The following is a 24,448-nucleotide window of genomic DNA, read 5'->3' on the forward strand; positions in this document are numbered from 1 at the left end:
TTTCCGTCTCTTTCTGTCTCTCATTCTCATTCGGTCTTAAAACCAGCTGATGATGCCTTGAAGCGTCTGAAGTTGCTGTGCTGTGGGCCTCACATCCAGGCCCATCTAGGCTGTGTCTAGGATGCTTACCTCCCTTCTGAGTCAAATTCAAGCAATGCGCAGGGAACCTGGCTGGGCAAGCCCAGAAGCTGCCAAAGGGAGTCATGCAGATGCCATTTCTCTGCGCTCTGCCCTTCAGGCAGACACCTTCGGCTGCCTGGCGCGGCCCCCAGCCTCTGGGACAGCAAGGGCAAGGAGCAGTTTTTTCTTTCTCCTGAACATGTAGACATGAGGCCGTTTCTCCAGCCAGTACTTCCTGTCCCTCATCTCGCTCTCAGGACACATGGTCATACCCTCGCCGAGCTCACACTCTTCTGTGGCCGAGGTAACTTGAGATTTTCTTCTCTGGTTGTCGGGTCTCCATTATTTCAAATCCAGGACGAGCACATTTTTAAAATGTTTGGTTTAAACAATAACAGGTTTACAAACAAGATTGGTGTCATGTTTACACCCTAGTTAACAAGAATTGCAAATAATAATATCCGTAGTTCAGCAACTTTACCTGCATCGTCTCATGTTATCCTCTTAAAAAAGTCTGTGATGTTCTTATAACCATCTCTGTTTTCTAGATGAGGAGATCGGACCTCAGCGTTACGGGACTTGCTTAAGTCAGAGCGTGGCTGAACTGGTTTTTAGCTGCAGGTCTGTGGCTCTTTCCTTGACATGACAGGTGTCTCTCTAGGGAACACTTGAGCAGTCAAGCCCATCCAGACCTCTGTGGGCCTAACAGCTGCTGCCTGGGTAGAAACCTGAGGTCTAGGAGAGCATGATGTTCTTAACAGGAGAGCCTAGAAATTTGGTGAGCTGGCCACCCCCCGCCCCCCTTTTCCTTGGCTGTGGCTAGGTTCCTGGGCTTGTGCTGAACATCTGAGATTGGAAACAAACTGGCATATCCTGTCTCGCAGACACAGGGAAACAAGACACAACTGGGCTTGGTTTTGGGGGGCAAAGAATGAGAACAATAAAATATTCTATCTACAAAACATAGAACTGATGTTTTCAAGTGGAGGTGCTGCCTTCGATCAACCAGGTCAAAAGATAAAAAGAATACCTTGTATTTTTTCTTCCTTTTCTTTCTCCTCCACATATGATATTCAAAAATGACAAAGTGAGTCAGAGTTTGATGTCACTTGGCCCTTGACTTTTATGATTCATGGTTGTTAAAAAATAGAAGAGACCCTGCAGTACTTTTATTTATTTTTAAAAGTCAAATTGTAAAAAAATAAAATTTGATTTACATTAATTTTATTTATGTATATGTTTTTGGTCTCGGTTAAGCTGAAAATGACTAGATGATTACTAAACTCTATTCTGCCTTTAATGTTCTGTGAGTTACCCCAGTGGGTGGAAATTCAGTGACAGGAGCAAAGTCTTACTGAGATTAGTTTTTTAGAAAAAAATCCCCCCAAATAATAACAAATAGAGTTAATTAAATCACAAAAGCAAGAGCTCTAAAGGCTCAAGACCTATGATAATCCAGCTATATTTTCTCAGCATGTTGTTAATTCACTGTACTTTTTTAGTTTAATATTTAGGATTCCTGTTGTCTCACTTGATCCTGAATTTGGAGGAAACTGGATGTAATATACAGATTAATAAAGATTTTCATAAATCCCAGCAACACAAGGGCTTCCCAGGTGGCACTAGTGGTAAAGAACTCGCCTGCCAGTGCAGACTTAAGAGACGCAGGTTCAATCCCTGGATTGGGAAGTTTCCCCTGGAGGAGGGCATGGCATCCCACTCCAGTATTCTTGCCTGGAGAATCCTATGGACAGAGGAATCTGGAGGGCTACAGTCCATAGAGTCGCAGAGAGTGGGACACAAATGAAGCAACTTAGCATGCATGCACTCAGCAATACAAGGACAACATTCACCATAACTCAGATTTACCCACCAAGCACCAGTCACCAAGAGGCAGGCTATTGTGGGGAGTAAGAAAACGACACCAGTCTCCTTACCAGGCACATGATGAGTGAATATGGATTCATATGGCCTCAAAACAGGAATTCAAGGAAGCTAATGATGGGGAGCAAGGTTCCGAGGAGAGCAATTCCCTGGAGCCAATTCCAGGTGCCCATAAACTTTCAGAGGAAGGGGCAGGGCTGCAGCCTTTGAGGTAGGATTTGAATTTCTCCTTCTAATCTTCAGTGAAAGTGGTAGTCCCACCAGCCTGCTGCTCCGAGTCCATCAGCTTTCCCATGGACCTTCCCTCACAGGTTTCCCCAGGGTGCCTGGAACTGGGGCTGGAGCTCTGGCTAGTGCTCTCAGCAAGGACAATTTTACCCCTTGGGCCTCCACCAAGCACGTGGGGAGCAGAGTCAGTTGCCAGATAAGGTCAACACTTCTGCCCCTCCTGGTGGGCATAGTGCCTCCAATCACCCTCCAGCCTTGCTGCCACCTGCCAAACTCGCTTTGAAGCAACAGAAGCAAGATCTGTTAGAGCTTCTGGACCAGAGTCAGCTTCCAGGTTATGCTCCTCTAAGAAAACCACGTGTGAAAAAAAGCAAAGAATTAGACTTGTTGAGTAGAAGGAATGGGACATTGGGAGACCTAACCCAACCCCCCCCCCCATTGTTTAGAAGAGAAAATTAAGTCCAAAAGAGGTCAGATTAGGGGGAAACTACAATGCCTTCTGCCAACCAGTCCAACATTCTTTAAATTCACCATCCTGCTGGCTGTGGCATGATGCGTTCATTGGAGAAAAAAAAATCTTCACTGTGTCGGGAAGAATATGAAGAGAATAAACAATTCCCCACTGTTCAGTGAACCTGCTGATTCTCTGGAACAGAGATGACCTTTGTGTGCTAAGTTGCTTTTGTCATATCCAGCTCTGTGCGATCCTATGGACTGTAGCCTGCTAGGCTCTTCTGTCTGTGGGGTTCTCCAGGCAAGAATACTGGAGTGGGTTGCCATGCCCTCCTCCTGGGGATCTTCCCAACCCAGGGATTGAACCTGCATCTCTTAACGTTTCCAGCATTGGCAGGTGGGTTCTTTAGTACTAGCAACCTTAGAGAGCTGTGATTCGGTTCAGCTCAGTTGCTCAGTTGTGTCCGACTCTGCGACCCCATGGACTGCAGCACACTAGGCTTCCCTATCCATCACCAACTCCCCGAGCCTACTCAAACTAATGTCCATCGCTTAAGGCCATGGAAAACTTGGTCCCACTGTTTTACAGATTGACCACTTGGTGGCACTGTGGCCAGTGGGCAGAGCCCAGCAGCTCTTCACAGGACCCATCACTCTGGCGATTTCAGGGAAGTCCTGATCTCCTAGCAACAAAGCAGTAAGAATTGCTGAGCACCCAGAAGCAGCTGCAGATTAACTAATCAGTCAGTGTGTCCAAAATACAAAGCATCTAAACGCTGCAGGAAATGCCAAACTAATTAATACCCTTTATAGGCGTGAAGTCTTGTCAAAATATTATTTTAAACTCATTTTACAAATGGCGGCATTTTCGAAAACCTCATTGTCTCGCAGCTGCACCACCCACACTCATCAGGGGCCTCTCTCTTTTTTTCTTTTATCATTTGCGAATTCATGGATTCCACAGCAGTATAACCTAGACTTTCTCTAAAAGTAAATGTTCTTGTGTTCCTGGTAAGTAGGCAGTTAAATTTATTTTAGGTTAAATTTATTTTCAGCCTGTCTCACTTCCCATAGAACCTCTTTAATTTTTTGAGCCCCTTCAATCTGGGCCATTCTGAACTTTTTGCTCAGCTGGACATTGCTGTTCAAAAGCTGTCTTCTCAGAAGACGCCTCCTTATTTTATTTTAATGGAAGTATAGTTGATTTACAATGTTGTATTAGTTTCAGGTGTACAGTAAACTGGATATGTATATATTCTCTTTAAGATTCTTTTTCATTATAGGATAAGTAATTGTAAGATATTGCATATATCTTACATATATATCGGCCATACAGTAGGTCCTTATTGTTTTATATATAGTACTGTGTATCTGTTAATCCCAAATTCCTAATTTATCCCTCTTCCTCCTTTCCCCTTTGGTAACCATGAATTTGTTTTCTATGTCTGTGAATCTATTTCTGGGGGTTTTTTAACTTAAAAATTTTTTATTGATAATTCCATTTCACTTATTGGATTAAAGTCAGTTTATTTTACTTGTTTTATTAATTTTTGTTGTAGTTGCTTTACAATGTTGTTTTTATTTTATATTGGAGTATAGTTGATTTACAGTGTTGCATTAGTTTCTGCTGTACAGCAAAGTGATTCACTGATACATATGTTTATTCTGTTTCAGATTCTTTTCCCATATAGGTTGTTACAGAATACTGAGTACAGTTCCCTGTGCTACACAGTAGGACCTTGTTGTTTGTCTATCTTGTATATAGTAGTTTGCATCTGCTAGTCCCAAACTCATTTATCCCGCCCCATCCCACCATTCCCCTTTGATAACCGTTAAAGTTTGTTGTCTGAGTCTGCTTTTGTTTGTCAACATGTTCATCTGTATCTTTTTTTAGATTCTACATATAACTGTTATCATATGATAATTGTCTTTTTCTGTCTGACTTACTAGAAGCAGCTTCTTTAAAAGTATTGCTTTAAATACTAATCAACCCTAGTGAGTCATGGAATTAGGATTCACCTATAATTTGAAGAATATGTGATTTTAGTTCTGCAGGAAAATGACCCCCAGAAATGCTGGGCCCTGGTGACGAGTGCATGTGTAATGTATCTGGCTTCAGGATTGTGACGCCAGTCTGGAAGCTTGAGAACATCATCTGGTTTCAGCGGCAGGCAGTCGCTAGAGCAGTTCCAGCTATTTGCCCACAGCAGGTAGACATGAGATGAAGGGGATTTTGAATGAATACTCTCTGTTCTGTTTCCCTGTGATTTCTCCCAAAGAACAGTCTCTTTAAGGAGACTATGTTCTGCTAGTAGGACCCTAAGTGTGCTAGACAGACCTTGGCTAGGATAAAGTAAAGAAAAGAAAGAAAGTGAAGTTGCTCAGTCGTGTCCGACTCTTTGTGACCCGTGGACTGTAGCCCGCCAAGCTCCTCCAACCATGGGATTCTCCATGGCTAGGATAACTAGGCAGCAAAAAGGTAGATGCGAAGAGTTATAAGGTAGAGAGATTGGAGGGGCACACTGTGACCCTTGTGTTCTTGAGAAGAACGGATTTATGAGCTGTTCATCCGTTCAGATTCATTTAAACTTCTGGGCTATCTGATTCTCCAGGCAGATGCACTGTACTTGAATGACCCTTTAAAAATTAGTAGAAATTGGGCACAGGACTCCAGTGACACCTCCAGACAGCAACATTTTCCTTAATCACAAGTATGATGGTTGTTTTCAAGGGCTCTTGAATCAGCTTCTGTGTTGAAGCTCAGGTTCTGCTTACTACCTATTAACCAGCAAATTACTCTCAAACCCCAGCATCTCTGTTTTTAAAATGGGGTGAAATAAATGTCTACCTGTATTATGGTTCTCTGGGAAAAACAGAACTGATAGGACATAGATGACAGATAGATGGATAGATGACAATATGTTAAGAAACTGGCTCTTGTGAGTAAGGGGGTTGGCAAGCTGGAAGTTTGTATGGTGGGCCAGCAGTCTGGAAAATCAGGTAGCTGCTGTAGTTTTGAGTTTGAAATCTGTAGGGCAGGCTATTAGGCAGAATTAATGCTACAACCTTGAGGCAGAATTTCTTCTTAGGGAAACCATTTTTTGCTCTTAAGGCCTTTAACCAATTAGATAACCATATTATCAAAGATAATCTTCTTTAAGTCAATTGATTGCATATCAAAGGGCAACTACAAAATACCTTCACTACAACACCTAGACTACTGTTTAATTAAGTAACTGAGTGCTCCAGCCTAATAGAATTATTGTAGTAATAAAATGAGCCCAAATCCATGTCAATCATTCATTCAGTGCATTACTAAACACATGGGAAGCCTTCAAAAAAGGTTTATTGTTATTTCAATTTAGTCATTGCTAACCCAATGGATGTTTCCATTTTCAACTTATTTAGTACCTATTGCTATGTGCTAACTCTTGTAGAAACAGGTTTTTAATACCATTCTCAGATTGTGGCATTATTTTCCTTCTATAACTGTTTTTTTTTTTTTTAGCCTTGCTAGGATTTTGCACACTGAAGGTGGAAAGAATTGGGAGAAGGAACTTGAATGGAAAGCAGGGAGGTGGCAGAGCTACTTCTATTCACTCACCCCAAAGGGGATTTTTTCCGCCATAGAACTATTTCTTAAGAAAGTACTTGTGTGTGTGCTCAGTCGTGTCTGACTTTTTGCAACCCTGTGGACTGTAGCCTTCCAGGTTCCTAAATCCATGGGATTTTTCAGGCAAGAATACTGGAGTGGGTTGCCACTTCCTCCTCCTTCGGGACCCAGGGACAGAACCTGAGTATCCTATGTCTCTTGCATTGCAGGCAGATTCTTTACCGCTGAGCCACCAGGGAAGCTCTATTTCTTAATAAGTCATGGTCTAAATTCAGGTTATGAGAACACTTGAGAATGTAGACTTTCATCATCATTCTTGAGTTGGGATTTCCACATATACAACAGAAAGAACTGACAGAGGGAAATTAGTTTCAACTGTTATTCATTGTAGTAGAATATGAAAAACCCCTGAAACAGGACTTAAGGCGCTCTTGGCCATAGTTAATTGTAGGCAACTGTAGATAAAAACATGTAACCATTGTATATTTTCAGTGGAACTGTAACTGAATCACACTGTAATTAGAAAAACAAATTTAAATGAAATCAAGTGAAATTTAAGGTGTTTTTTTTTGTTTTTGTTTTTTAAGCTATTTAGTAACTGGAGTGAAAGGGCAAAAAAACACAGTGAAAAGCCAGAGACTGAAACTTATCAACACCAATATTGTAAGGAACTTTTAGGTTTATTTTGAAGAAAAATTTAAACCAGCAAAATGATTTGTGGCTTTTTTTTTAAGAAAAGATATTTGAGTATGTATACTATTGGAAGGACAAAGGGGCAAAATACTAAAAGAATATGTTTTGTGGTTTAAAGGAACTCTGAACTAAACAAGACCACACATTAAAACTCAGTGTAATACCACAGACTAGGTAGAGATCTCTAGTAGCATCTGTTTCTGTTCTGTTTATCTGTCACACCTTCTGGAAGGTGAGACTTTGCCCTTTGGCAGCCAGGATTGCCCACAGGCTGGATGGACCACAGGCTGGAGGGATGGCATTCACCACCTGGCCTCAGGGAACTGCTGATGATCTTAGTGTGATTGTCCCAACCTGGCTTCACCCATCCCAGAATAAATTCCACACACTAAAGTTGACTCTCCTCTCCCTAGTCATCCTCATAGGAGATTGAAGTATATTAACCAGAAGCTAATGTATTCGTTTACAAGGGGGTATAGTCCTTTCCAATGACCAGAAAGCTTAGATGACTTATTCAGGGCACATTCTTACTAATTTTGGAATTACTGGGAACCTGGAGGTATAACTGTAAGTTGCTTGATGAATAAGGGATCTGAAAAAAAGAGGAGTGTGGTCATTGTTTTTGTTTACTGTTATTTTGAAAGATATTTGAAACTAGCCTATTTTTATAAACTATGAAATCTGCATTTATATGGAAAAAAATGAAAAAATTATATTAGTTATTATTGCATATGTTTGTGGCTCAGTTGCTAGTTGTGTCCGACTCTTTGCAGCCCCCATGGATTGTAACCTGTTAGGCTCCTTTGTCCATGGAATTTTCCAGGCAAGAATACTGGGGTGGGTTGCCATTTCCTACTTCAGGGGATTTTCCTGACCTAGGGATAGAACCTGCATCTCTTAGGTCTCCTTCATTGGCAGGTGGGTTCTTTACCACTAGCGCCACCTGGGAAGCCCCTATTAGTGCATATTACCCCCAAATTTGGCAGATTAAAATAATAGACATTGTTTAATCTCATAACTTCTTGGGTCAGGAGTCTGGACATAGCTTTGATTCCCAAGGCTGTCGTTTGATTCCCAAGGCTGCAATCAGTGTTGGCCAGGGCTAGGGTCTCATCTGAAGGTTCAGTGGATGTAGAATCTTGCTTCCAAGCTCATGTGACTGATCTTGGAATTCAGTTCATTAAGGGCCTGAGGTTTGAGGGACATCATTATTTACTTTTCATCATAAACCCTATAGCTTTTGTGAAATAAGTAAGCATGGTCTTTATTCCATTGAAGTGACAAAATCCAGAATTCACTATGGGTTTCTGGCCTGTTGATTCTGCACACAAGAAGTAGAAATAATCCGAACTATTATCCAAGGCTACCTAGTGGAGACGCAGGTGTCATCATTTCTAGTATGCTGACTTGATTGGGTTTAGGGCTGTAAAGTGCTTGTCAGACATTATTTTCCTCTCAGGAAAGGGGCACTGAGGCACAGCAGGATTGAACTGGGCTCTGCTGGATCTCAGAATATTTTCGCTGCTCAAATATTTACCCTCTTGCAGAGTCAAAATAGTCCAAAGCCACAGCTTATTATCAAACTGCAGCCTAACCCTCAGCCCAGGAGCAGTGTCACAGTTGGTAAATTAGTTCTATCACTTTGACCCTAAGGCTTGCTTTAAAGAAAGAATTCAGCTGATTTGCCTCCTAGTCATTTCCAGAATTCAGCTGGGTATTTCTCTGCAACCCAGAACAGTTTCTGAGTCACAACCATCATCCATCTGTCTTGAAAGCTGAATCTGATATGGACACCAAGCTGCCTACAGACTTAGAGTCCTTTTAAGCTCCATGTGTCCTCCAGTCATATAGTTTGGGGGCCTCAAATGTGCCTGCTCTGATCAGGGCCATTCCAGCCTACACCAGGCCTTTTTCAGTGGTGTGGTAAAAACCCACTCTGGCAGGGGAGGGAAATCCCTGATTTCTGTGGTGTCGATATTCCCAGAGTTACGGATTAAAAGCTGCCCACCTGATGTCACTCAGCATGCAGTGAGGTTGGATGCACACTACTGGCTTTCCTCTGGGGCCAGCAACACACCAGCCGCAGCACACAGTTGTTTTGCACATTTTATAAAAGGTACCCTCCTTTTATAAAGAGAAATTAAGAAAGACTCCTCTCTGGGCAGACCTACACCACCTATATGCCCTGGTGAGCAATGGCAGGTACCCTTTCCTGCACACGTGGCTTATTGAAGAGGTGATTTTAGGCCCATCACTTCTTCAACTGCGTGCCCTTGTGCAGTCCACATTCAGTAGCAGTCCTGGCTTCAATCCATGATACTCTATGATTAAGTCAAGTGGATGGAATAAGGGAAAAATGAACCAGGTTACCTAGCAGCCTGAAAACCTGCTTTATGCAGGTGGTTACTGCCAGGTGGAACATTAATTGTTTTTTAGTCTCATCAGTTTAGTCGCTCAGTCGTGTCCAACTCTTTGCAACCCCATGGACTACAGCACACCATAAAGGCTATTATTGCTAAAAAGAACTTCCAGCTACACCATTCCAGGGATAGACATAATGATATAACTAAAAAGGCTTCAGAAACATAATACATACAACACTACATATTTAGATTCTAGTCCATTAAATATGTTTATCTTTAACGAATGACATTTTAACAACAGTCAAACCCAGTCACACTTAATGTAGTTCTTTACTAAAGAAGCAGTTTCTCATAACTCTATTTAGCCTATCAATTACTCTGGAAAGTCATCCCCTTTTTTATAGATGAGGAAACAGTCTGAGAGATTAAATAATTCAAGGTGACTCAGAAAATGGATTCAAGACCAGTTCTGCCTAAATCTCTTTTTACTATGCTTATACAGACACACCCCAGTACTATGAAACAGACAACCTGAGATAGCTGTGGTGAAGATATTTTATTTTTCATAAAAATATAATTGTACAATGCTCTTCAGAAAAAGGATGCCTTCAATGCCCCCAAATACCATGTGGTTTAGAAGTAAATTTCCTCTCTTTTAAAACTAAAAGTGTAATTGATAATATGCAACTGATTTTCTGATATATCACATTTATGTTTTTCATTTTTATTAGCCTTTAACTAAAGTGAGACCAGTTTAAATCTATACTTTTTATAATGAGACAAATCAAGCCTACTACAATTCAAAGATGATAAAATGCTAAATGGTGATGCTGATAAATACTGTCAATTAGCTGGTAAAGAGTGATATGAATTTGCTGCAGCAAGATAAGATTCTGATTCATATATATTAGAAAGATTTTAGATAAAATAGAAAAAAATTTAAGAATGTCAACTATATCCTAAAATTTGACCTAGTCAAACTTATTCCATGTTATACTCAGTTGCTCTAATACACAGCAGGTCTGTGCTAAATTAATGACAGAATATGACAGGCCTAAATACATAAATATATTTCCCTCCTTACCTTCCTTTGGGAAAAAGGAAAAGTGCTCTGTCTACTCAGAGGGGCCTGAGCTCACTGACTCCCCCCTCTTTTGTTCTCTTTCCGTCTGTCTGTTGTCCTTACAGGTAAGTAAGAGATGCCAGGATTTCAGCTTGCTGCCCCCTAACTGGAATGGGGCAAGAAATGCTCCAGCTGTCTTCATCAGTGATGTTTATTAACATGCTTCAGGTGGCCCAGGCGTGCAGCCTGCACAGTACCCAAAGCAATTGGAGCAATCTTATTTAAGACCAACGAACTTTCTCTTGGTTTGATCTACTGCAAGATACCAAATAGACCAGTTTCAGAATAAACTCAAAGAAATTATAATTTACTTTCACCCAAAATTATACATCCTCTCAGTTCAGTGAGGACAAAGTCAGTGCTCTTTCTTGTGAAGGGCAGCAGGGGAACAGCTTAAAGGAGCCAGTAATTTAAAATCACAACCAGAGAAGAAACACTTGGAGCACAATGGAGACACCCCATAGAAGAGCCACATTCATTTGGAATGTTTGCTTTGAAAACAACTCTTCTGGGGAATTCAAAAGGTACTGAACAAAGCAACAGAGAGTTAAGTCTTGGGTTGTTTTGCAAAATAAAAATATACATTTGAGTAGACCAGATGGCAAAAACATAACCCATTACAATCTGAACACTGTATTTAAAACACTTATATTCTGAATATTAACTATCTATATTTATGATCCAAAAAAGACATTAAATACTCTTAAACCCCTAGTCCTCCAGAACAGAGAGACCCAACAGACTGGGCTAGTGGTTTATCAGCTGTCACAAAGGACTGGACTTGGGATCTGAGTCTGTGACCTACGCACAAGAGAGCTTTAGAACTCAGGGAGGCACTTAATTCCAACGCATGGCCTCAGAGAAGGGACGGAAGTACCTTGTCACCTGAAACTATGTGGTCCGTCTCATGTTCCACCTCACAGACAAGCTAGACTAGAATGCCTCCTCCTAAACTATTTTGTGACAAAACACATTTCATTTGGAAACCAAATGTTTGCTTCATCAAAGCAAAGAACAATTACAATTTAGCAGCAACGGAGACCACAACCTCCTTATTTAACTATGCGAAAGAAAAGAGAGAGTATTAAAGTGTCTCAGTGGGGACGTCAAAAGATTCCCAGGTCTGAGTGTATCATATGAGTGTGATTCCTCAACCATCATTCCATTTGGTAGCCAGGAAGAAAGCAAAGGCAGCTGTGATGGGAATCGGAGAAAACGCCTCTGCCCTCGCCCCTCCCACCAGGCCCCGGCTGGCAGTGCTGGGTAAGACTCTGGCTCCACTGCTTCACTCCGGAGCGGAGGCAGGGCCAGGGCCGAACCGGATGCACACCCGCAGTGTATTTCTCTCTGGCTCAGAATACATTCATAAGGAAACTCAAGTCAGGGAAGAAACTAAGTGTTCTGGTTATAGCTAAAGCCATTTGACCCACCAGCAATGTGTCCCTCATTTGGTTCTGGATCTCCTGAGGCAGAAACACCCATCTCAGCAGCTAATTTCATCCCACTGTCTTTAGAAAAATTCTCCAAATTAGTTGACTACACAACGAAATGTGTGTGAACATTCACTCCTGCCCTCCCTCATATACATATAGAAACACATACAATAGAAACACATACATACATACATACATACATACATACATACATACATACATACATACTCTGGGTTGTCAAGATGATAGATGCTGCTGAAATGCCTAACAGGTTATTTCTTGTTTCAAAATAAAAAGTTTGACTGATTATTCTCCAAGTATGGATCAGGCCCTAATAAACTTGTATAAATACAGTTTGAAAAGACAGCAATTAAAGTTTTAAATAGAAGCTATCTTAAGGACTTTCTCAATGGATTTTGTTAATGTGTACATTATTTAAAACAGGCATATCATTATGGATTACAAAAATAGAAATGTATATATTTGTTACTATATATTCACAGCTTATGCTGGAATGGCTCACAGGAGAAGTCATGGTTCATGCAGAAAATAAACATGACTCAAGTAAATATAAAGAAATCAGATTAGGTCCATAAAAGGCTGAGGACTTAGTAGTCAGTCATCAGCCCATTTGGTTTCTCTTTGTAGGGCAATCAAAAACATGAAAGGAAATGACACCCACACACACATACAAATACAATTACATGAAGTACATGGAAAGAATATAAATTAACCAGTAAAGCAATGTGGAGTTGAGGTGCAAAAATACAATCTTCACTCACTCTTTCTTTTCTTGTGCTTTCAAGCATTGCAACGTGGCAATACCAACCAGAACGAGTCTGAATGTCTGTAAATTTTCTAAGTGTTGAAAATCAAAGCAAAATTCTTTAAGATCTATGATCACACATTTTGGTAGAAACTGCAGATTTACAGAGATGACTGGGCAGTAGGTAGAAAATGGAGCCAAGAAGCACAATCTTGCCTATTCATCCTCCATAGGGTCAGAATATTGGCTTCAGTCACTGACTCATCATTTTATATGATCTTCACCCTGAAAAGTAAAGTTAGTAATATAAGAATGTTTTTAAAGATAAAGAGGTTTGGTTAACCTGTTTTAAAATGAATTTTTTAAAAACTTAGTATCTACAGGATGACTATTTTTAAGTATAGATTGAAAGAAAACTGAACTGAGTGGTTTTTTTTCCCATTAATTCCATTTAGATTAAGGCAAATATTACTTCATATAATAAAAGTGATCAAAAAGCCAATCCTTCAATTTCATAAAAAATTCTAAAAATAATTTATTTATTTATTTTTGGCTATGCTGGGTCTATGTTACTGTGTGGGCTTTTCTCTAGTTGTGGTGAGCAGGGGCTATTCTTTGTTGCAGTGCACAAGAGTCTCATTATGGTAGCTTCTCTTGGGGAGCATGGGCTCTGCGGAGATCGGGCTTTAGCAACTGCGGCTCCTGGGCTCCAGGGCACAGGCTCAACAGTTACAGCCCAGAGGCTAAGTTACTCCACAGTATGTGGGATCTTCTCAGATCAGGGATTGAACGCGTGTCTCAGATTCTTTACCAGTGAGCCACCAGAGAGGCTCTCATAACAATTGTTTTAAAGGATAAAAAATTTATAACATTTCCTTATAAAAAACAATCACAACGATGAAGAAATCAACACATGACACCTTCATTCTAAAATACAGCCTCATCAACAAATGGTGCTGAGACAACTGTATCTTCACATGCAAAAGAATCAAGCTGGACTTCTATCTTATACCACATATAAATATTAACTCAATAGATCAATGATATCTAAGACCTAAAAGCATAAAGCTCTTAGAAGAAAACGTTGGGGCAAATTTTCACAACCTTGGATTTGGCAGTGAATTGTTAGAATGGGTACCCAAAGCATAAACAACAAAATTTAAAATAGATAAAATGGGCTTCCTCAAAATTAAAGTCTTTTGTGCACCAAAGGACACTATCAAGAAAGTGAAAAGACAACCTATAGTATAGGAGAAATATCTGTAATCATGTATCTGATAAAGGTCTAGAATCCAGAATATAAAAAGACTTCCTACAACTCAACAACAAAATGAAAAACAACTCAACTAAAACATGGGCAAGGGACATTTTAAACAGACGCTTTTTTCAAAGATATACAAATGGCCAGCAAGCACATGAAAAGTTGCTCAGCATCTTTAAGGAAAAATGGAAATCAAAACCACAATCAGATGCCACTTCACCAGGAAGGCTACATTTTTCAAAAATGGAAAATAAAAAGTGTTGACAAGATGCAGAGAAATGGGAAACTTCATACACTGTGGTGGTAATGTAAAACATTCAGCTGCTGTGGGAAATAATTTGTAGTTCTTCTAAAAAATACAGAATTACCATATGACCCGGAAGTTCCGCTTCTGGTATACACCCAAAACAACTGAAAACGGGCACTCACATGTATACTTATACATGCATGTTTATAGTATCACTGTTTGCAACAGCCAAAGGTAGAAACAAATATCTATCAATGGATAAATGGATAAATAAACTGCGGTATACATGTGTAAGAGAATATTATGCAGTCATAAAATGGAATGAGATACTGATGCATGCTACAAAGTGGATGAACCTTGAAGACATTATGCTAGGTCATTCAAGAAGCCAGACACAAAAAAGTCACACACTGTATGAGTCCATTTATACAGAATATCCTAGAACAGGTAAATCCACAGAGACAGAAGGCAGATTCATAGTTACCAGGGCCTGGAGGGAGGGTGATAGCGAGTAACCACTAATGAGTTCAGAGTTTTCTTTTGGGGCGATACAATGTTTTCTAAATAGACAGAGGTGGTTGCTGTACAACACTGCGAAAATCCCAAATGCCTCTCAACTTGTTACTTTAGAATGATTAATTTTATGTTATGTGAATTTCTCCCTAAATAACTAAAAAAAAATCCTTATGGTGATAGGCTACTGAAAAGATAGAGCCTGAGCTAGGTGAGGACAGATTCTACCACTATAGCTGTGTGACCCTGGGCACCTTACCAAGCTCCTGTACTATTTCTTTATCTATAAAATAATAAGTACAGTTATACTTAACACAGTGATTGGAGGAAATAAGATAAATATAAGTGAATGTACTTTGTAAATCAAAATCAAAATAAAAGGTATTGTTACTATTAACAATAACTAGCGGATTCCCTGGTGGTCCAGTGGTTCAGACTTGGCATTTTCACTGCTGTGGGCCTGGGTTCAATCTCTGATTGGGGAACTATGATCCCACAAGCTGTGCAGTGAGGCCAATAATAATAATGACAACTAGACCTCCTTGGTGGCTCAGTCGGTAAAGCATCTGTCTACAATGTGAGAGACCTGGGTTCGATCCCTGGGTTGCGAAGACTCCTTGGAGAAGGAAATGACAACCCACTTCAGTACTTCTTGCCTTGAAAATCCCATGGATGGAGGAGCTTGGTGCAGGCTACTATCCATGGGGTCGCAAAGAGTTGGGCATGCCTGAGTGACTTCACTTTCACTTTTCACTAGAATGGTACACTCTCATTTATCGACTAACTCTACTTTTTTAAATTGCCATGAATTTATCAGCTGCTCTTTATAGACCCCATGTATAACACATTTCAATATTTAGAATATAATGCCATTTCACTTGGTTACCAGTGTATTACAAATGACATCGCCATTTTATTTGAAAACACACAGCAAGGGAAGTGGTCAACAGAAAGCCTACTTTGAGTCACTCCTCTGAAGATAAACTCTCCCGTGTACCATACTCACAGGAGTTGCTGTTAGCGTCTGTCTTCCCAGCTTTCATGTGCCTGCTTGAGTTCTGCTGAGATTTGCTCTGCTCTTCTCCAGTGAGTAGGGCCTTTATTTCAGAAGGGATTTTACCTTGGTCCATTGCCATGCACCACTGCTTGTACTGAAATATGTAAAATATAATTGAGTAAAATTCTACTAGTCAGGTAGAAAATCCTAGACAGAACAACTCCCATAACTAGAGGTCAAACTGGCTGCTGGGAACCCCACCTGCTACTGCATTCCTATTCGTGACCTAGGACATGGATGAGGCCTGCTATCTTCAGAAAGGAGGGTGAAAAACGACCACTGAATCTCCCTGTGATGTGCTGGAGTACTGCTCAGATGTAAAAGGCCCCTCTGGCTAAAATACCACCTCCCTGTGGAGTGCCACCGGAGAACGCGATAGCACCCCACTCCAGTACTCTTGCCTGGAGAATCCCAGCAATGGGGGAGCCTGGTAGGCTGCAGTCCACGGGGTCGCTAAGAGTCAGACACGACTGAGCAACTTCACTTTCACTTTTCACTTTCATGCACTGGAGAAGGAAATGGCAACCCACTCCAGTGTTCTTGCCTGGAGAATCCCAGGGACGGGGGAGCCTGGTGGGCTGCTGTCTATGGGGTCACACAGAGTCGGACACGACTGAAGTGACTTAGCAGCAGCAGCAGCAGCAGAGTGCCATGCATCAAAATTCATCTCTTTGTGCTGACTGTCACATTATTATTTCCACTCCTAAAGTAAGTAAAATTGTAATTTCCTTTCTCTAGTTCATAAATATTCACTAAACATCTACTTTCTACCAAAGTGTATACTATAGACTTTGGGGGAATAAAAGATCAATCAATCCAAAGATTATGTCCTCCAGTGGCTTACACTGCAGGAGGTAAAAAATAATTTATAAGTTAAATTCAGCATATTAAAAAAAAGTCTCCTGAATAGTGTGCATCTGGAATCTCTCCATGCCCCAACTTGACCTTCTAAAAAGCTGGGGCAGCCTGTCCCCATGTTAACGATCATGTTAGTATTATCTCTCTCTTTTCCAACCTATCACCTCCTCCCCTGAGCTTACAGTACTATCGAGGTTTCCATTCTCTTGAAATCTGAATGAATGAATAAAAGCAGGCCTAATAGTATCATACAGTGCATACTGTTACATCTTGTTATACTGCTTTTTCCACTTAGCGATATACTGTGTCTTTCCAGATCAGTACACACATATGTGCACTGTGATTTTCATGGGCTGCAAAGCGGTCCAATATATGAATGCAGTATAATATTTAACCAATCCTGACTATTGAGCATTTGGGTTATTCTCCTTTTTGTTTTGTATCATAAATAATCCCTCAGTGAAATAAGTCACTTTCCACTCGTACCAGGAACATATAAAAACTGAGTATTTCCCTGTGTTCTAGCTAATAAATATTCTCTCTCATGCTCGTCAACTGGATAGCTGAAAACTTGTATCTTCAGGTTTTAATACAGTTTAGGTTGATTGTTTCATACATTTACTGACAGGCTTTCTTACCATTTCCAGTTCCTCTCTAAGAGCACAAATGGCTCTTTCCCGGCTGGATACCAATTCTTCCAAATACTGATACCGCAGTTTTTTCCTGGCCCGGCATTCTCTTGCACTCTGCCGGCTCCTCTCGAGTTTTGCCTTCAAGTCAATTTTGGCTGGCTTTCGACCACGTTTGCCGGGCTTCTTCACTTTACCTCCAACCACCTTCAGCAAGAGAAAGAAGTAGTCATTTTTTTTCTTAGTTCTGAGTCTAGGAAAGTGACTGTGGCTGCATATTAGCAAGGAAAACATTTACAAATAAATAAATAGACCCCACAGAACTAAGAAAGCACAATCCCATCAAATGCCTGTGATTCTTTGCTTCATATTTTTTTCTGATACTTTTCACACCAAGAATAGGGAAGAAACAGTGTACGTGCTCATTATTTCTTCTAAACTTTTTTTCATAATAAACTTTACATAGCTTTATAGTAAACTTTGGGCTTCTCTGGTGGCACAGACAGTAAAGAATCTGCCAGCAATGTGGGAGATGTGGGTTCGATCTCTAGGTTGGGAAGATCCCCTGGAGGAGGTCAGGCAACCCACTTCGGTATTCTTGCCTGCAGAATTCCCATGGACAGGGGAGCCTGGCAGGCTGTAGTCCATGGGGCTGCAAAGAGTCGGACACGACTAAGCAACTGAGCACACATTCATAGTACACTTTATGAACCATAAGCAGCTGGACAACAAAAAACTGCCATTAAATATTTTGTTCACAACTTATTTTTATTAAGAAAGTAAACAAAAATCAGTATTGAAAATTGTAAGTTCAGTATGATCTCAATCTTACAAAACAATACACAGAAGAAAGGATCTTAACCAAAGGTCAGTGAGGACTTCTCCGATTGTGACTAGAAAAAGCTTCTTTCTCATCTGTATTTTTAATTAATTATTTTCAGTATTTATAATTAGAAAATATAAAATTTCTATTTAAAATTGGGTGTATATATAAATAAGTATGTATCCTAAGCAATTTGGCTCTCAATTCCCTCTTCAAATTTGTTGAGCCCAAAGGAACACACAGGAAGACCCTGACATTTTCAGGATAATTCTCTCCTGCCATTAGAAGTCTATAATTATAACCCTGGGACTGTCTCAGGAGATTCTGCCTGCTCCCACTGGTGTCACAGACATCCTCTCAATACCCCTGCTATTTGGTTACCTGCACAGGCACGGTTTTTTGGTGACTGGCAAAGTAATCTAATCTTCTTCATTGTTTAGCTTTGGAGTTTCCCCAAGTTATTACACAAGATATAACTATGAGATAAAGGTAATGAATTTTAAAATACATGAACCTGAACTTATACATCAAATGAATTTCCTTTAAAGGAGTCACTTTGAAAGGTATCCATTTAGTCCAATGAATAAGCTTTCTTGAAAGCTGCTTTTGGAGCCAGTTTCTTATAGGCCACAACACAATGCACCATATTACTTTCAAGTAATACATTATTCTTTAAATTCCCAAGCAATCTGATTGTTCACTTTGTTTATCCAATGAGGTTCCAATGATGTCTAGTTCTTTCTGAAGATTACCCTCAGAGAATAAAAATGTCACAACTTCAGTATACTGAAAGGAATATTACTGAGGCATTAAAAGTTAAAGAGTTAAGCCGCTCAAGTCGTTTCTAACTCTTTGCGACCCCGTGGACTGTAGCCCAGCAGGCTCCTCCATCCATGGGATTCTCCAGGCAAGAATACTGGGGTGGGTTGCCATTTCCTTCTCCAGGGGATCTTCCCAACCCAAGGATCGAACCCAGGTCTCCCGCATTGCAGGCAGATGCTTTAAAGGAAATTTTAAAAGAGAAGATGAAAAACTCAAACACTGGCAAACCATTGAACTACATGTAAAAGTCTTAACTAGGTAACAAAACTTAAAGGATCAATCTTCATTTGGATATTAAAACTCTGATTTGTCTTTATGCTTGAAATCACCATTAATACTATACACCAACAATGCCCAATACCTTGCAAAGATCAGGTCATTGCTTGGTATCATGGTTTGGTCAGGAAAACCAAACTTCATATGTGAATCAGCTACATTTACCAAATCCTGTCATAATATGACAGCTAACCATTGCATCCAGCATTTTAGAGTGACTCTGAAATGAGACTGAATACTCTGAGGCTCTTGGAAAAAAAAAATCTTTCCTTCCTACCACCATCGTAAAAGCTAACTGCTTCAGTACTACTCCCAAATTAGTTTGAACTTTTCAAAAACTGCTCTTTTAATGCTTTTCTATTCTGCATCATCACGTTTTTTAAATTTCAGTATAATAATATACATGCCTGGGAACTTGCCTGGGAACTTTCCTTCAGGGTCAAGTATACAATTAGCAATTGCAGGGTAACTAGTTGATCCAAGTATTACTATGGGCTAAATTTTAAATTATGCTTATCAACCGTACAATTTTAATAAAGTATTTTGAAATCACCCTTCATTAAAGCAAAGTATATCTGCTATTGATAGTTTTTAAATAGCAATATGCTGCTAAGTCACTTCAGTTGTGTCTGACTCTGTGTGACCCCATAGATGGCAGCCCATCAGGCTCCCCCATCCCTGGGATTCTCCAGGCAAGAACACTGGAGTGGGTTGCCATTTCCTTCTCCAATGCATGAAAGTGAAAAGTGAAAGTGAAATCGCTCAGTAATGTCCAACTCTTAGAGACCCCATGGACTAGACTAACAGGCTCCTCCATCCATGGGATTTTCCAGACAAGAGTACTGGAGTGGGTCACCATTGCCTTCTCCCAAAAAGCAATATATTTACAGCCTAAACCCATGTCCTTAGTTAAATAAATGGTTATCACATCTATTCTTTATGTAATAAAATGAGTCATTGATCACACACCATTACAAACCAGTACCTTCATATATTGCTGTTTTTAATTAATTAATTCAGGAATGGAATTCAGGAATGGCACCTTTGAGAAGTCAGAAGGACATAGTGTACTGCACAAACTTCACTGATTTTTTTTTTACACAACCTTAGTATAGTCATAAAAATCAAACAAAAGGTATAACCCTTTGTTTAGTTTTCACAGAAGTAAAACATTTAAACTGCAACTATTTCCTTTTTTTTAATTAGAAAGGCACAGTAAATAAACCCAGGGTTCCTGCACTTCACATCATCTGTAAAATTACATTTAAGACCACATAACCACCACTTCTCTAGCTTAATTTTTCCTCAGTAATAAACTGAAATTTTGGCTCTTGGTGCCAGCTAAAATCTGATTAGTGTACCAGTTTTCAAGAGAGTCAAGCACATCACAGGATTATTGTAAATCTTAAGTAAAATAATGTATGAAAGCACTTTGTTTTAAAAAGGAGGCGATCATTATCATACAAACGCAGGTTAGTATAATAGTTGCCGTAACAACTGAACTTTACGTTATTTCATAAGCCGTAAACCTTGGGGGATGGATAAGGGAAGTTAATTAGAAATAAGGAACCAGGAACTAAAACTGAAATCAACCCCACGAATTCCTTAAATATGTCTGAAACAAAAGTTATTCTCATCAGTGTTTCTTAAAATTTTCATAAACTCAAAGGCAACCACATACTCTCGTTCTCTGAGGAAGCGCATTAATGTGGCTAAATAAAAGTACTAATTTTTGTGCACAACACCAACTCCAAAGAAAACTATTAAAATAACTCCCCAATTTAACTTTTTTTTCTGTTCTAATTTTACTTGTACTAACATAGGGCCACATAAAAGTTTAAACAGCTGTTTTTCAAACAGTGTACTTTATCCACCATCCACTTTACCTCCTTTTCCTCCCCAAGACACATTTGTTAGCTCAGGACAGAAGGTCCTAGGGGAAACACTCACAGGGCCTGTGTCCCTAACACTCAGCATTAAAAAAAGCAGCCTAACTAGCCAATGCTTTTTCTTGCTCTGCACAGCAAACTTACTTCACAAAGGCAGGATATTAGGGATGTTAGATTTCAGTTGCGTGTTGCATGCGCTCAGTCATGTCTGACTCTTTGCAACTTCACAGACTGTAGCCCGCCAGGCTCCTCTGTCCATGGAATTTTCCAGGCAAGAATACTGGAGTGGGTTGCCATTCCCTTCTCCAGGGGATCTTCCTGGCTCAGAGACTGAACCCACATCTCTTGTGTTGCCTGCATTGCCAGGCAGATTCTTTACCACTGCGCATTCTTTACCACGTAGGGTTTCACAATGAGCTCACAATAAATGTTTAATAAATATGACAGATAAAACACAAAAGACAGACTTCCCTAGCGGTCCAGTGGTTAAGACTTCACACTTACAATGCAGGGCGTGAGGGTCTGATCCCTGGTCAGGGAACTAACATCCCACATGCCACGCAGCCAAAAAAATATATTAAAAAATAAATAAAAATTTTAAAAAAACCACAGAAGACATTCCTAAGTAACCAATGAGTCATAGAAGAGATCACAAGGGAAATCAGAAAAATACTTTGAGATGAATGAACAGGAAAATACAACATACCAAAACTTATAAGATACAGCTAAAGCAGTGCTCAGAAGTAGCTACAAACACCTAAATTAAGAAAGATTTTAAAGTCAATAACCTAACTTTTTACCCTAAGAAACTAGCAAAAAGAGCAAATTAAACTGAAAACAAGCTGATGGAAAGAAATAATAAATATCAGAGTAGATATAAATATAACAGAGAATGAAAAACAATAGAAAAAACAATCAATAAAACCAAAAGTTGGTGCTTCACAAAGACTAACAAAATTGACAAACCTTTAGCTAGACTGATCAAACAAGAGAAAACGTTCAAAACCCTAAACTCAAAACTGAAAGAAAAGATATCACTATTACCTTTACCAAAGTAAAAATGATTACAAGAGAAGACTATGAAAAATTGTATGCCAAAAAACCAGATAACCTAGTTGAAATGGACAAATTTCTAGAAAGATACAATGTAGCAAGAGTGACTCAAGAAAGAATAAAAAATCTTAAAAGACTTATGACAAATAAAGAGACTGAAAGAGTAATCAAAAAATTTCCCATAAGGAAAAGTCCAGGTCCAGGTGACTTCAATGGTAAATTACCAAGCATTTAAAGAATTAACACTAATTCTTTACAAACCCTTCCAAAAAAACAAGAGGAAAGAACATACCAAGTTCATCCAATGAGCCAAAATTAGCATGATACAAAAAACCAAGATATAAGAAAACTACAGACCAACATGTCTTAAGAATATAGATGGAAAAATCTTCAATAAAATACTAGCAAACCAAATCTAACAGCATATAAAGAGGATTATATCCCATAACTGGGTGATTTATTCCAGGAATAAAGGTTGGTTTAACAACTAAAAATGAATTAGTGTAATATACCATATCAATAGGAGAAAAGACAAAAATTACATGTTCATCTCAACAGACTCAGTAAAAGCACTTGACAAATACAACACCCTTGTATTATTTTAAAAAACAAACCTTCAAAAAACTAGGAATAGAAGGGAACTTCAACCTAGTAAAGGGCATCTATGAAACAAACACCCACAGCAAACATCATGTAAAGGTGAAAGACTGAATTCTTTCTCCAAAGATCAGAAACAAAACAAGGATTCTGTCCTCCCCAGTCACTTCTATTCAACATTGTGTTGGAGGTTCTAGCCACAGCAATCAAGAAAAAGAAAGAAGGCATTCAGATTATAAAGGAAAATAAAATTATTTCTATTTGAGGATGATATGATCTTATATACAGAAAATTCTAAGGAATCTGCAAAAAAACTATTAGAACTCATGAGTTGAACAAGGTTGCAAGATACAAGATCAATATAAAATATCAGTTGTGTTTCTACACACAATGAACAAGCTGCAAATGAAATTATGGAAATATCCCATTTAGAATAGTATCAAAAATAATAAAATATTTAGGAATAAATTTAATAAAAGAACTGCAAGACATATACTGAAAACCTCAAAAATCATTGTAAGAAATTAAATAAGATATAATAAAAAGACATTCCATGTTAATGGATTGGTAGACTTAATACCATTAAAATGAGTACTCCCCAAACTGAGCTACAGATTCAACACAATTTCTATCAAAATTTCAGCTGACTTTTTGCATAAATTGACAAGATAATCCTAAACTTCATACAGAAACACAATGGACCCAAAATAGCCAAAGCAATCTTTTAAAAGAACAAAGGCAGAGGACTCCCACTTTCTGATTTCGAAACTTATTAGAAAACAATAGGAATCAAGATAGTGTGGTACTGGCACAAGGACAGACATACAGATCAATGGGAAAGAACTGTAAATCACATGTAAGAGACATACTCGGAATGTAACACTCACACTCAACAATAAAAAGATAAATAATCCAATTAGTGAAGTGAAGTGAAAGTCACTCAGTCGTGTCCAACTCTTTGCGACCCCATGGACTATACAGTCCATGGAATTCTCCAGGCCAGAATACTGGAGTGGATAGCCTTTCCCTTCTCCAGGAGATCTTCCCAATCCAGGGATCGAACCCAGGTCTCTGGCATTGCGGGCAGATTCTTTACCAGCTGAGCTACAAGGGAAGCCCAATTAGAATGTGGGCAAAATATTTGAACAGACAGTTCTCCAAAGATATATGCTAATAAACATATGAAAAAATGCTTAATGTCATTAGGGAAATATGAATCAAAATCATGAGATACCTCTTTAAAGCCACTAGGATAGCTGCTGCCACTGCGTAATCAAAAAGATAGCCAAGAACAAGTATTGGTATAGATGTGGAAAAAAGGAACTGTCCTACATGGTTAATGGGAATGTAAAATGGTGGCCACTTTGGAAAACAGTTTGCCAGTTCCTCCAAAATATTAAACACAGAATTACCATATGACTCAGCAATTCTATGTCTTGTTATATCTCCAAAAGAAATGAAAACATACATCCACATAAGAAATTGTACACAGATGCTCAGGGCACCATTATTCATGAGGGTAAAAAATGGAAACCAACCAAATGTGCAAAGGTTGATGAATGGTAACAAAATGCAGTGGATCCAAACAGTGGAACATTGTTCAGCCATACAAGGGAATGAAGTACTGATACACGGTAAAACATGACTGAACCTTGAAAACATGCCAAGAGAAAGAAGTGGAAATACAAAAGGGTGTATGATTCCATTTATACAGACTGTCTAGAACAGGCAATGGGTCAGTGGTTGC

General features: G+C 39.3%; 1 protein-coding gene across 1 annotated transcript in view; it reads right to left on the reverse strand.

Annotated features, from left to right (window-relative positions):
* Nucleotides 1–9,891: 9,891 nt before the first annotated feature.
* CREBL2 (cAMP responsive element binding protein like 2) overlaps nt 9,892–24,448 on the reverse strand; it is a 29,747-nt gene continuing 15,190 nt past the window's right edge. The window contains exons 2-4 of the mRNA XM_069581293.1: nt 17,251–17,448; nt 15,704–15,848; nt 9,892–12,961 (exon numbers count right to left, since the gene is read on the reverse strand). Coding sequence (XP_069437394.1) covers nt 12,957–12,961; nt 15,704–15,848; nt 17,251–17,448 — 348 coding nt within the window. The 3' untranslated portion in view covers nt 9,892–12,956. The remainder of the gene's footprint in view (nt 12,962–15,703; nt 15,849–17,250; nt 17,449–24,448) is intronic.

This window comes from Ovis canadensis, chromosome 3 (genome assembly GCF_042477335.2).
Source record: "Ovis canadensis isolate MfBH-ARS-UI-01 breed Bighorn chromosome 3, ARS-UI_OviCan_v2, whole genome shotgun sequence".
In the NCBI taxonomy this organism is placed as follows: Eukaryota; Metazoa; Chordata; class Mammalia; order Artiodactyla; family Bovidae; genus Ovis; species Ovis canadensis.